The 14985-nt window shown below is 44.5% G+C and overlaps 1 protein-coding gene across 1 annotated transcript in view; it reads left to right on the forward strand.

The window, feature by feature from the left end:
* Ms4a18 (membrane spanning 4-domains A18) overlaps positions 1 to 11958 on the forward strand; it is a 22998-nt gene extending 11040 nt beyond the window's left edge. Inside the window, exons 4-6 of the mRNA XM_028777497.1 lie at positions 7360 to 7470; positions 8780 to 8893; positions 11678 to 11958. Coding sequence (XP_028633330.1) covers positions 7360 to 7470; positions 8780 to 8893; positions 11678 to 11845 — 393 coding nt within the window. The 3' untranslated portion in view covers positions 11846 to 11958. The remainder of the gene's footprint in view (positions 1 to 7359; positions 7471 to 8779; positions 8894 to 11677) is intronic.
* Positions 11959 to 14985: the final 3027 nt, after the last annotated feature.

Raw genomic sequence — 14985 nt, forward strand, 5'->3', positions numbered from 1 at the left:
ATTGTGCTCCTTCCCACACTTGGGCAAGGAGGTCTCACAGTAACCCTGTGGTCTGACACTAGGCTCAGGACATTTGCACACTGTAGTTCACCTGATCCTCACAACTCTATGATGTTTCATTCTCTCATATTGTAGAGGAGAAACTGAGGCAGAGTATTCTAGGGTAGAGACTCAAGGACCATTCAGCACAACCAAAGTCCAAGTTGAGAGTCTACACTGAGCTAGAAGGTGACTGCCTGGAAAGGAACCCTTCTCACAGAGCAGCCTCCAGTACATTTTACAGGGAACTTTTATAGACAAAGAACACAGAAAACTACATCCTTATTGGCAGTTGCAAGGGGAAGTAGAGCAAGAAAGCAGTTTAACAGAAGCCAAAACATGCAGTTAGCTGGACATTTGATCCTGAGTTTCTAGAACGTAGTTGGGTGTTTTCCCATAAAGCTTTTCCCAGCAGGGGTAGAAAACAGGGTGCAGTTGGGGAGTCAGTTTCAGGTAAAACCACAGATGCCTCTAGTTGAGACAAGATGGTTTGACCTGTCACATCCTCCAGTAGTCTTAGAGAATGAATTGAATTGTGGACTCATCCTACTCTAAAGAGGTATAGTTGCCCCTAAGGACCATTAATTTGACTGAATTAATCCTTCATTTAACATAACTGGCCATGCAATTTAAAATGCAGGACCCCACTATTAATCCAACCTGTTTTACAACCCCAATTTTTGCAATGGAAACTTCCTTGTTCTTGGTAACTAGGGAGCCCAGCCACAGGGTATGTATAGAATTGTAAATTCTGTATTTCTATCTCAAAAGATAAACCTTCACATCTTTTCTTTTTCCAATGCAATCAAACACTTGAAGTGGATATCAATAAGCAATGGTCAAGAAGGAATATGGGTGTCTGATCTGTGGTCACTCAGTCACCTCCCTCTGTATCTATCTTCCTCCTTAGTTCCCAGATCCAAGCCTGAAAGCAGTGGAAGTTGATCCATGGCCTTCTACTCATACCAAAGACAAGACTCAAGAGAACATAAAGCAAGGGCCAGGGCCAATGAAACCTTAATTTTAATCCTGCCCTTAGGCTGCAGATAGTCCATTTGGCATCATCATCAGTGGCTTCTGCTTTCTTGATCTGGGTGTTGTGGATCCATGGCATAATGCCAGCTACATTCACAGCCATAAAATGGAGGGAATCACTGTGTGGGGTCTTTTCCAAATTGTTTTCAGACTGTTTAGCTATCTGCTTGGCCCAAATAGTATCACTGGGCTTGAACAGGAGGAAACTGGGGATGGACTCGGAGGTCAGCTGGGTCTCTCTGATAATCCAATGAAGAACCTTTATGGAAGCCTGGAGGGCCTATAGTGACTTGAGAAAGAAATGGTTAGAGAGCTCTGCCAACTGTTGGTCTCTGAGCTGGGGAAGTAGTAGGGGAGGTCTGCCAAACATAAACTTATAGAGGGGAAATCCCTCCCTATAGTCAGTGCAGTGGCCCAAAGCAAAGCAAAAGGAGGTCTGAGTAACTTGGTCTGAGAAACTCAAAAAGTTTTTGGCCCTCAGATAAGGATGAAGGTCAGTTACCAGAGTCCGGCTGGTTGTTTTGGGGAGAATGATCTTTTTTCTGTGTCCTCCACCAATTTATATGTTTGAACTGTTCTTTTTTATTATTTTCATCCTCTGTTTCCTCTTGTTTGTACCATGGAGTCTCAGGCAACACTGGGTCAAGGTATATCACCAGAAATCACCAGAACATCAATAGAATCTGCTAGTCTTAGGGCCATTTGTCTAGAAGCCAGGTCAGTGGCCTCATTGCTTCTTGCCTCAATGGAGCCATTTTATTAATGTCCTTGGGAGTGAAGGATAGCAACTAAGCCACATAGTGTCTAGGAGGACCAAGATCTTTTTTCTTTGTTTTTAATGTCCTTTCCTCAGTGGTGAGAAGTCCTCTTTCTCTATAAATCTTATGTTGACATGTATGGTAGTAAATGCTTAGTGACTGCCTCTGTATATAGTGGTGACCTTTCCTTTTCCCCATCTGGGAGCCTGGGTCAGAACAGTCAGTTCTAGTATCTAGGTTGAGTTGTCTGGCTTGGGCCAAAATAGTTCTGGTTAAAGTGACTACTACAACCCCCATAGACCTGGTTTCATCTTTAATTAAGCTACCACAACCTGTGAGAGCACTGCATCAGGATCTTTCAGGAGGATGTTGCCTCAAGACAGTCATAGATGAATACCTATAGGTCATCATCAGGAAAAAAGTAGCAGGATTGATGGCAATGGGCTTCTTAAAGCAGACTCAAGGGTGGTCCAGTAATAGGACCTGGTACTGATTCACATAAGCATTAGACAGCCAGAGTTCTGGTGTTCCTTGGAGGAAAGCCTCAACTGCTGTGGGGTACCTAACCAGAGTTAACAATTTTTTAATTAGACTAGTAGTCACCACCCTAGCTCTTAGGTAGATGATCCACCCTGAGGCTATAGAGTTCAATCGTTTGGACAGGTATGTCACAAGGGATTTTCACAGCTACAAAGTTTAGGTTAAGTGCTTTTTGAAGTGCTTTTTGTTTCATAGACTAACAGATGAAAAGGTTTGAAGACATCTGGAAGTGCTAATCCTAGAGCCAGAGTCTGGACTGTTTTTAAAACCTCAAATGCATGTTATTCAGTCTCAGCCCAGATTAGGGGCTCATTACCCTACTCTGTGCTGGTATTTAGAGACCTTGCAATTTCTGCAAACCCTGTTATACAGAGGCAGCAATACGTAGGCACACCTAGGAACACTCAAACCTGTCTCTTAGTCTTTGGAGCTGGGATATAAAGTATGACAGCAGTCCTACTCTGAGGCAGGTTCCTTTGCCTCTCCTCAGATAATAACCAAAATAAGTAGACTCTGATGTACAAAATTTGAACTTTCTTAGACAATACTTCATAGCCTATTGTTTGTTTCTCTTACAGCAATCCCTCAGTGGCCTTTTTACAATATATTTTAGGAGGAGGTCATCTACATATTGTAAAAATATGGTCCCAGGAAGCCTCTGTCAGAAAGGCAGGAGATCAGAGGAGATGAGTTTATCAAATGGGGCTGGAGAATTTTTAAAACCTTATGGCAACCTGGTCCAAGTAAGCTGCCCACTGTAACCTCCATCTGGGTCTGTCTGTTGAAAAGCATTGATGATTGACTCACCTCTACCAATGGGAGGCTAAAGAATGTACTGTTCTGGTGCAAGACAGTGAACATCTAGTGAACCTAGACCAGTGAACCTAGAAGAATCAGTCTCATGAGTGTGAATGGGTTTGTAACTATAGGGTGAATGGTCTTGACCCTCCTATTACTTCCCTTAGATCTTGAACAAATATATAATCAGAGGTCCCAGGTTTCTTCACAGGCAGAAGAGGTATATGCCAGGGTGACTGGCAGCGTGCCAGGATGTCTCTCTAAGCCAGATGATATGGACTGAAATTTTCCTTTTGTTTACAGGGTCATTGTTTAATCTGGACAGGAGTAGTTGAACTGGTTGATTAAACAATTATAGGGACTTGGTGTTAGGCCAGTCCTGGGAGGTTGGTTTCTGCCCATACCCCTTGGAATCTTTGTTGTAAATCTGAGAGATAGTCTAAAGCTATCTTTTGACTGGATTTTTGGGCAGGATTTTCAGCTAGGAGACATTCTTCTGACAAAGGGCAAGACACCAAAATTTGCTGGGTATCTGTAAGTCTAACTGTGTCTCTCCACCAGAGAAGGTGACAGTGTCTTTCAATCTATGCAAAAGGTCTTGTCTCTCTGTTGTTAACCATTTCTTGATCTACCTCCAGCAACTGAGACCTACTTATACCTTTACATTTTTCTGACTTTTATCAATTTTTTCTAATATCTGAGAACAACTAAATGATAAAGGCAATCTTTTTTGAGCAGCTGCCTTTAATCTTTCCTAAAAGAGTCTAGTAAAATTTGATTAAAGTCTCCTTGGCCAATGTTGGACAGCAGGGAAAATCTGTTCTATCTGGACTGCATTGTCTGGCAACAATCCTCCCACCCATCCCAGAGGCAGTTTTTCTGTCATTTTTAGAGAATGGTGGGTTTTCAGTTTTCCAATTATATGGATCACTGATTGAAAGAGAACATAAATCATGAAAGAGGAGGAAGGGAAACTTTCTCTTTTCCTACAAGGCTTAGCCCAGAGGAACTTTTTTCTTTCTGTGAGACTGCTTAGAGCAGGTAGGGGATGTAGCAGAAGGAGCTGACAGCTTGGGGAACTATTTCTTCCTCCCTGTTGTGCAATCTGCTTAGATAGCAGGGGCCTCTGGCTGAGAGGCCCCCTCCTCACCTCTACACATGGACTGGAGTCAAAGAAAGAAAGAAGAAACAACTCCGGAAGTGGGGCAAGTAGAGGTTTAGTGGAGCAAATAGAGGTTTAGTGGGGCAAGTAGAGGTTTAGAGGTTTGGGGGTTTCACTGAACAACCTGGCAGAGCCAAAAAGATTTGGGTCCCTAACAAAGAGGGTACAGGTCGTAAAGCAAGTGGCATCTCATACCAGATAAAGCCACTGGTCAATATAGGAAAACAGAACTGACAGAAACACATAGACACACAGAGAAACACATAGTAAAGACAATCAGGGATGTCCACCACACATTCCACACATTCATATACCTGAACAGACCAGTGTAATCCAGTGATGTCTCACACAGATTCTAATATTGGATCAGCAGCCAGGTCCAGCCTTTTCTTTCTATATCCTAACCAGAAGGCCCCTTAACCAGAGTTACCTCCTGAGATGACAAACTAGATGACTTTCTTTTTAAGATGTATTTATTTTATGTATGAATACACTGTAGCTGTCTTCAGACACACCAGAAGAGGGCATCAGATCCCATTACAGATGATTGTGAACCACCATGTGGTTGCTGCGAGTCAGACTCAGGACCTCTGGAAGAGCAGTCCATCTATCTCTCCAGCCCCTAGATGACTCTTATTGAAGGAAATTTAAGGGTATCAAAGGGGTTTAGATCACTGCAGATCTCTCCTGAAGCCCTATAATATTTCATACTGCTCACCTGATAGGAGGAAGTCTTTGGCTGCAATGGTCCACAATCTGTGCTGAGACCTGGAGTTGGTCAAACTGGTGAGGATCTTGAAAGGATCTCACTGGGGCCTCCATATGTTGCCAGGTAGAGACCCAAAGACCACTCCACACAACCAAAGTACAAGAGTCTGCATTAAGTCAGCAGGCAACTGCCTGGAAAGAAACACTTCTTTCTAAAATTCAGCCTCCAGTGCATTTTACAGGGAGCTCTCAAAGACTAAGAACACAGAAAACTACAACCTGGTTGGCAGTTGCAGGGGAAGTAGAACAAGCATGCAGTTTAACAGAAGCCAAAACATAAAGTTATCTGAGCATTTTTAACCCATTGGATGTGCTGTTCCCAGAGGACTTTTCATGGTGGAAGTAGAAAAAGCAGAAATGGTCAGTTTCAAGGTTAAAGTTGACTCCAACTGAGACAAGATGGAGAAAACTTTGCCATGTCACAAGAGAAAGGTCAGGCTTTGCCTCAAATCACACAGTGAGTATGTAACAGAGCTGAGATTTGAGTCCAGAATTCTCTGTTTCCAAAACTACACTGTAACTTATTGCATTTGCTACTGCTGTGTAATGAATCATGTCTCAAAACAAAACAAACAAGCAAAAAAAGCTCTTAGCAATTTGGAAAAGTCATGAAAATGTATTGTGCAATAACCTGGGGGTGTTCTGCATTAAGCAGAAAGCCAAGCCTAAGCTAATGGAGATGAGCGTGTATTTCAAACAGTAAGGTTTGTGCTGAAACCTAAGAAGCCTCAGCGTAAACACAGCTGCTCCCAGGCTCTCCTTCCCCTTACTTCTACTTGGCTTCTGTCTCTTAAGGAAAGTGGTAAATTAAGGGCAGGTTATTCACTAAAGCATTTCCCAATTCCTAATCCCTAGTCTGCAAAGCAAATTTCTGCTACCCAAGTCTACCTTACAAAAGGAACACCCGTTTGTAACAGGATAATTTCCTGCTACTGCTACATTATTTGCAATAAAGCTCGGTAATTGAGGAGGAGCTAATGTGGAGGAGTGAAGAGTGGGAAGGAGAATGAAGAGGAGGGGAGAGAGGAGAAGACTGGAAGCCATGGAGGAGGATGAATTGGTCAAGGGCAGTCCTGGGTAACAATTTATATCATAAGGTTAGGTACTGGGTAACAACTCTAATTGTGTGGGCATCTTGTTAATTGAGCATTTCCAAATACATAAATCCATTGGATAATCTTTAAGCATTAAGAGTATTTATTCTACTGGGAACCGTGAGCATGGAAGGTATGGTCTGTGGTTCAGCCAAGCTTTGTGGATGCAGTGTAGTGGATTGACAGAGCCATCCCCCACACTGGCATCTCATGGGTGCCAGGGCTGGTGTTAGATCAGAGCCCCGGTGTCAGCTGAGAACCAGTGGGAACATGGCAGGTGCCAGGGATCAAGCTGGACCAGATGCCATGAACCCAATACCCCTTCAATTTCCCAACATAAGCTCATATGTTCCAGCAAACATTGTCCACACCCTCGGGGAAACCCAATGCCCTGGGGGACCTCTCTCCAGACTCCATCTTCCTCAGATGTCTGACTTTTGTTGTTGCTGTTGTTTTGGCTTTTAGTTTTTGGGTTTTTTGAGACAAGATTTCTCTGTGCAGTCCTGGCTGTCCTGGCATTCACTCTGTAGACCAGGCTGGCTCAGATATCTGCCTCCCGAGTGCTGGGATTAAAAGCATGACCCACCCAGCTTGGATGACTTCTAATGGAAATCTCTCCTTCAATTTCTGTATCTGGCAGCTGCCCCAGACTCAGCCCAAATGTGACATGTTGACATTTATTTTCTTCCCCAGAAACCCCTCTAAGGAAGCAGCTTGAGTGGAGGCAGGCCATAAACAATTAAACATCTCACTGTGGCAAAGGGGAGCCTTCATATTTGAAAATCTTTCCCAGCTAGACTTATCAACTCATGCTCCAGCTCCCCCTCACCCCCAGAGTCCCTGTCTCTCTTACTGTCTCTTCTCAGAATGAGCTTGGCATCCCTGCTTTTTTCTTCTGCAGAGCAGAACAACAACCTCACCTTGCCTCCACACCAGCCTTCCTCAGATGCTTAGCCGGCTGTCAATATTCTCCCAATGTGTGGTTCCTGCCCTGTGGGAGTTGGCACAATGACCATCTAACTGCCCTCAGGACAAATGGGCTTCTGCTCCAACCAGCCTGACCCTCTCCTTTCTGTCCTGCTCCTCTTTTATTCTACTTCCTGAGTCTTCCCAAATGCTGAACTTTGACCTTTGCTCACCATTCCTCTCCCCTTATGTCCTTTAGGTGAACAGCAGCATTGGTATGAATGTCGTCAGTTCCATCCTCTCCTTGACTGGTATCATTATTATCATCATAGATTTGTGTGTTTACAACTCCAGTAACAATTTTCTGATGGTAAGCATTACAATGGACTGGCCGCAATGCTTCTTCAGGACCAGGAAAGTTAACACAGTGGTTTCATGAGCAAGAAGGAATTGCAACAGAATTCCATCCTAATATGATCCATAAATTACATAACTTCCATTGAAACCCTGCAACTGCTAAAAACAACCACAATGTTTCTATACCACAGTGAGGACTCTGAGATTAAGAGGGAAATGGTCTGGGAATAGAGATATGGCTATCTGACTCAAGCTCCAACCTGGTCCTCCTTCAGGACTACTCAAGTAGACCAAGGAAACCTGGCAGAGCAGAGGCCCATCTACAGAGGTGAGGAAAGTCCTCAAAGGGAGAGCTTCCCTGTAGGCCCCAGAATAAGCCTAATCCAGCTGATAGAACTTGGCCTTGATAGGACATGGCAGGAAACCAGGCAAGGTTTTTGACCTCTAGAGTCCAGCCCTAGGCAACAGGATGAACTAATAAAGAGGTAGACTTTGGTTATGAGGAATTAACATTGACCTTATTAGTCTGAAAAGTGGCTGTTTAACAATAGGCACCTCTGTCATCAAAGAGTATACTAGTCTTGTGCAGAACAAAAGCTTAGGGCTCCTGTAGGCCTGATGCTAAACCCTCGGGTCCCATCCTCAGCTGGAGAGGAAGTACTCCTAGACCCTGCCTCCACTATGCAGCGGAGCCATAGCCCAGTGCATACTGAGCTCAGTCCTGCCATCAAAGCTCTGATTCAGACAAGACCACAGGGATCATGCAAGCTAAGACAGCCAGGAGCCAGGCAGAGTTGATGGTCCTGACCTCACTGGTAAATCCCCTAATTCACAGTAAGGACCCCTGGCCCCTCATGTAGGTTCATGGTCAGAGAACTTGTTAGGATCCATCACAGTTAGGGATTGTCTCAAAAGTAAACTTTAAAACAAGTAGTTTTTTTGTGGAGAAAGGAAGTAAATAAGACCTCAAGGCAAGGAATCTGGAGTACTTACACATCAACCCTACCAGTCATCAATGGAAGACAGATTTCCCCAGAAGATTGTTTGAGCTTCTGACTTTGTGGTACAAACAGCAAAGTGGGCTCCAGAGGCCACAATAAAGAAATTCAGTGACCGACAGGTAGAATTTGGGGGTATACTGAGTGTATATGGCAAAGGTACATAAGGTACCAACAACATCAACACCAATACACCACACATAGAAGCTGTCTCTAGTCTTCCAGATGAGGCATGTGGCAGTTGTTTTAGAACAGCTACAAGTGTGGACTGTCATCCAGTTAACCCTTAAGACTGAAGTGCTCCCATTCCCTCTCTGCCTATAGAGTTCTATGAAGGCAATCTCTGGTAGTCTCCTCCCCTTCGCACTCCTGGAATTCATCCTCACCTGTGTGGTCTCACATTTTGGATGCCAGGCTGTCTGCTGGACCCATTTTGAGGTGAGTGTTGGGCTCTATTCCAGGAATCAGCGCCTGCTCTGGGAAGGTTTAACAAGGAGCGACCAGAGCTTGAGAGAAGTGAGGACTGAGAGGGTGTATCGGATACATTTTGCTGAATAACAAACTACCCCCAAACCAAGTACCTTAAAACAGCAAGCATTTGCTTCAACAGCCCTCAACATGTAGGGGTCGCATGTCAGATATCCTGCACATCAGATATTTACATTATGATTCATAACAGTGCAAAATTACAGTTATAAAGTAGCAACCAAAATAATTTTATGCTTGGGGTCACTACAGCATGAGGAACTGTATTAAAAGGGCCACAACCTTGGGAAGGTTGAGAACCACTGATTTACTTGGTTCTTGGTTCTGAATATCATCCATTTGTACTGTGATACATGACTACCTCTTCAACTGATGCTATCACTCTTTGATGGAATCACTTTCTGCAGCCAGCTGCCAGATGGGCTTCAGGAAAGCTGGTACCCAGGTCTCTTAGTGGGGTGGTTCATTTCTGCTCCGGTGATAGCTCATTACCCAGTTTGCCAGCTTGAGTTTCTTCACAAGGCATCTGAATTCCCAGAAAAACACATAATCCCTCACAGGCAAGCATTCTTGCCCTTGCTTGAGCCCTACTTGATGATGTCCTATGGCCAAAGTCACTCACGTGACCAAACTTAGTACTTGTGAGCAGAGGACTAGCCCCAGTTATGGGGCAAAAAGCTACAGAGTTACCTAAGAGGCATGAACAGGAGGATTTGTAGATTTTTTTTCAATTAAGTTACTAACACTTACAAAAGAATCAAACCATGCTTATCTCCATCCCAGGATTCCCATGCATCCCATCCAATTCTGTTACCATACTTGAAGTCCAGGGTCCAGTTTCAGATTATGGATCTGCTCAACACTGCAACCATGAAATTTAAAGCAACTTTAGGGACTGAAAATTTAGGCAAAAAGCTTGGTTGGCTTACAGGAAACCCTAGGTTTGATCACCAGCCCTGCTTAAACCAGGCATGGTGAAACATGCTTATAATCCCAGAACTTGGGAGGTAGAGGCAGGAGAATCAGAAAACCAAGGTCATCTTTATCTACTTAGCAAATTTGAGGCCAATCTGGACAACATTAGACTCTATCTCAAAAACAATTACAATAATTTTAAAAATTCTAATGAAATCCTATGGAATAATATTATCCACATGGTGGCAAGGAGCACTCCTTGGATAGGAATCAGTTCAGCTTTGAGGAAGGGTCTGATATTGCTTTCTACTGCTCCCTAGATGTGTCTCCCTAATCCACCATTCCCTGGGGTCTTGACCTCTAGTCTCTTGGCTCTGCCAGCAACATTTTTGCTTTTCTCATAAGAAAGAGTCCACCTTTTCCATCTTAAGAAAGATGTGCAATTCTCTAAACATTTTTGTACTTTAAGCAACATCAGCTCATATTTAGTGGTCCTTTTGCTAATACAAGTTCCTCAGAGCCGGGCGGTGGTGGCACACGTCTTTAATCCCAGCACTTGGGAGGCAGAGACAGGCGGATTTCTGAGTTCAAGGTCAGCCTGGTCTACAGAGTGAGCTCCAGGACAGCCAGAACTACACAGAGAAACCCTGTCTCGAAAAAACAAAAAACAAAAAACCAAAAACAAAACAAAAAAAAAGTTCCTCAGAAATATATGGGGATGTTCTATGTACCAGATTATGGATGTTGCAACTTGAAAAAAGAAAGCTTCATCTTTAGTTGTGTTCTAGATAGACCTCTCTCTACATCTACCAACACCTATTTTGAGATCTGACTTCTCTGAGACCAAGCACATAAGAAAAGCCTTTTAGAAGCTTTTCAGTATAGCCAAGGGCCTCACTAAAGACTGGAGACATGGTTCAGCCTGTAAACTGCTAGCCATACAAGTGCAAGGACCTGAGTTAAGATCCCCAGCATTCACATAGAAGGCAGGTTCTGCAGCATGAGTCTGTAACCCCGGACACATCAGGATCAGGAAGGCAGGACCCAGATGGGTAGATTGAGCTCACTGGCCAGCCAATCTAGCCAATCAGTGAGCTCCAGGTTCATTGAGAGAATCTGTCTCAAAAAATAAAGTGGAGAGCAGCTGAGGAAGACACACAGTGACATCCCTGGCCTCCATACACACGTGCACACACATTTAACACATATCCCCATGCACTGTTCACACACACAGTCTTACTTAGCACGGGGCTGATTAGACACAATCCTTTCTATTTGGTCTAACTCTAATTTAACATTTGTTGTTAGGCCTAAAATGTACTTCAATTGTCATTTATCCATTGATAACTTCAGAAATGCAACCCCAAGATGTAAGGGCTCACTTAACAGGTATTCAGCTCATGATCCTCTAGGTCTTGCAGACAGTTCTAACCTGCTGGGATTGCCAAGTCTGTAGTTGTTTGCAGTGATACCCAGTGGTTGGGTGGTCTTGGATAGAGGCACAAGTAAGTGTCTGGCAGTTGGCAAACTGGCTGTGGACAGAAAAAACTGGACTACTTATCTCATTATTTATCAGGTCAGGCAGACTGTTTTCTGTTCCAATGAGAAAGACCAACCAACCATGTGTAAAAACTTCACAGGTTGCTGCTCATATCCCCATTACTATTGTTGTCTCCTTAGCTAAAGAGTGTCATATGACCAAGCCCAGCATCCATGAGAGAGGGTCTACCGAAGGCATGGGAAAAGGAAGGGAAAGAAGGTACAGCCTTTTAAAGTTCACTAGAAATGACACTAATGGGCTTCCTGTCCTTTGACTTTCAGAACATGACGATCCCAACCATGTTTGGTGGCAACACAGTCAACACGACCACTGGACCTGTCGACACCACCAGCCCAAACAGTGCCACCAACATCCCAGGCCAGGCCGCCCTCCCCAGTGAAGTTCCCCCTGAACAGTTATACCAAGAAGTAGATCATGCCCAGAAATAATTGACAGAATAGCTGACAGAATGCCCATTTTGATGACATTCCACAGGAAGAGCTGCTACAACAGTGTCTTTGATTTATGATGAAACACCTGTGACCTTGACCTTGGCATTACCTCTAGGCCAAGATGAACATCCACTTTTCCACCTCTTCACTCTTAAGCGTTCCTTTGGTTTGTTATTAATTGTGCTTTCTTAATTCATAACCTTTTTTCCCTTTGACTCTGCATATCTTTTAACTTTAACAAACTACATAAACGTTGCATTTTTTGATCAGCTGCTCCTGTTGTATGCTTATTGTTAGAAGCCAATTCTAAACTAATAGACAGGCCAACTGTCGGTTCAGCCTCTAATTTCCCTCCCCCAATTCTAATCCTGAAAGGTAATTCCTCATACCCATGGAACATGAGGAGAAACACAGAAAGTATGGGCTGCCTAACCCTGGTGCATGCTCCCAGCCCTCCTGGGTGTGTGAGTGAGACCCCAAATGGACAGCATACTGCCTGCTGGAACTGTAAAAAGCCAGCCACTCAAGCCCAAAAAAAAAAAAAAAAAATAGCCATCTGGGTTGGGCAATGGTAGAGATGCAAACTTCACAGGGCAATCAGGAAGGGACCTCTCAAGGATGGTATCAGGATGAGAGCAACTCCATTAAGTACCCAGTCCCATGGAATATTTCCCAGCAAAGGGTTACAAATAGAATTGTATGGACAGAATTGACAGATTCAGCCATATCCAAAGAAAAAGCAAGGAAAAGATTCATTTAGCAAGAGAGATTTGACCGTACTGGCCGAATCACTGGCTCATGGGCTACATGAATCTGCAGGGGTTGAGGGAGGCAAGGCTGGGCGCTGTGGACACTCCCACATCTCTAGTTTCCCCTGCTCTTGTTGTTTGTTTTACTGAAGTAAAGGCAGTTTTAGAGGAAGATAAGTCAAGACTTCATGTTTCTCGGGCTGACCTCAAACTCCCAAGCTGAGGAAGGCCTTGAACTCCTGATTCTCCCACCTCCATCCCCTAAGCACTGGCGTGACAGGGATGTGTCACCATGCCTGACTTCCTTCCTATTCTGAAATTTCAGTGTCCTGTAGGGAAAAAGGAAGCACATCACTTCTCTCCCCTGAAGCTTCTAGAATCTTTTAAGACAGCAGACAGTAAACAGATTAACAGGAGAACGATATTTAAATTTATTAGATGCCTGTCACAGAATCTCACAGATCCTGGGAAGAGCCAGATGGGTGTGGCTTATGCAGAATCAGGTACTGTAGAACGAAGTAGTAGCTGAGGCTTGGAGGGAAGGGATAGCCCTGGGCTGAGAAGGGTGAAGGGAGGAGTGCAGGGCAGACAGAGTCTCAATGCAGGAACAAAGGTAGTTTCTCTATAGTAAGACAAGTTGCAGGCAAGTGGTGTGTGGCAGCCTGTGGGGTCTCCTGTGACATTAATCCCACTGCTTGAGGAGATGGGGGTACAACTTGTGGCAAGAACAAGGCCTGGTAGTTCCTGGATCTGTAGATCCTGGAACTTCAAGAGTGCCCTGAGGAACAAGTCATAAATAAGGGAGCGGAGGGTGGCTGAAGGTCAGAAACTCTGGCTCACTCTTATCTCAGAAAAGCCACATCCACAAGCTATGCCTTGGGGTGCCTGTTTTCTAAGCCTCAGCCAATACTTGTGGTTACTGATATAAGCGATGCTCAAGCTACCCCACAGATTATCACAGGAGATTTTTGACTTGGAGAAAGAGGCATCAAGAATTAACAAGAGAAGCCAGTTGGCAGAGACTGGAAAGCTTCCTTCCAGGGCTAGAGTAAGGAACAGAGGCGTACCTCATACAGATGACAAATGAGGAAGAGGTAGGTTCTATGCAAATGGCCTATAAAGAGCCCCTTTATTAGAATGTTTGTGACTTTTGAGCCTCCCAGGTGTCTATCCTGCCTCCATTCTCAGATTCTCCATTCCTTAATAATTGTCTGTTTCTAAGTCACTATCCATGTGTCCCTTTCCCAACTCCTTATTCAGGAACATAAGTCTATAAATCTTATCATGTGCTCTCTAGACTCAAATCTATGCATGTAACAAAGAGGCTGACTCTGGGACATTGCAGAAAGCATTCATTTTGTTCCCAGTCTGCTATTGCCTGGGCAGGTCTGACCTAGGGTTGGCAGAATCATCACATGCATTTGTATTCCATGGAAAGGCTGGTCCTATGGCCTTGCTGACCATAACTGCAAGTGTGGGGCCTCGCCAGCCACAATTGAGTTATGTTGCATCATCCTGCATCGGGGAAGCCAGGACTGTTCAGTGTAGAGCTCACAGAGTATCCAGCAGATAAAATCTCTTGTGGCTCCCACTTCCTGTTGGCAGAGGAAGTCACAGGGCAGGCCAGTTTTGAGGAAAACAACTCAGACCCTCTCTGCAGGTGTAAACACACAAAGGACTGGGGACTAAGGCTATTTTTTTTTTTTTTTACATTCAACCTGCCACACTGATCTATCCCAAGGTTAGCTGAGAGCCGGCCCAGGCCTGTATCCAGGGTGTTCAGGGCGTCTGAACCTTAGGTCCTACCTAATCATTGTGGCTTCCCAGTTGCCCCAGAAGCTATTGTGTGAGATCCTGGACCCAGAAACTCACAGGCAAATTTGCCAAGCATTTGAAGGGTACTGTGTATACAAAATACACATATACTAACACGTATTCAGAGAAATATTTGTGATTACATCCTCAGTCATCTGCCACCCGAAAGCTGTGAACCTCCTGGGCCCCCTGTCTAACTGTGGTCAAACCTGGGTAGGCAGAACAGAGACAGCCTGCTCAAGCCTCTCAGGGCATCTCAGTGAGCTGAAGGAGAAGGTGAAAGCCATATCGGTCTACATCCTAGTTCAGACACTAGTAGTGGGTGCCCAACAAATCACTTTCTTCTCTGAGCCTTGGTGTTCCCTTCCACAGACTGAAGCAAGGGACTAGGGTACTTTGGGGGCCCTTTGGAGGCCAGTGACCACACAAGTAGCTTCCTCTGGCCCCCACCTCTGGGAGACAGGCGGAGGCCTCAGATCTGGGAAGAACTGAGAACCTACCAGAGGCGCAGCTCCTAAACAGTGATTTCTAAGCCCCACACGAATAGCAAGGTTTTCACAGCATGATGTGTGA

The sequence above is a fragment of the Grammomys surdaster genome, unplaced genomic scaffold (assembly GCF_004785775.1).
Source record: "Grammomys surdaster isolate TR1022 unplaced genomic scaffold, NIH_TR_1.0 310, whole genome shotgun sequence".
NCBI lineage: Eukaryota > Metazoa > Chordata > Mammalia > Rodentia > Muridae > Grammomys > Grammomys surdaster.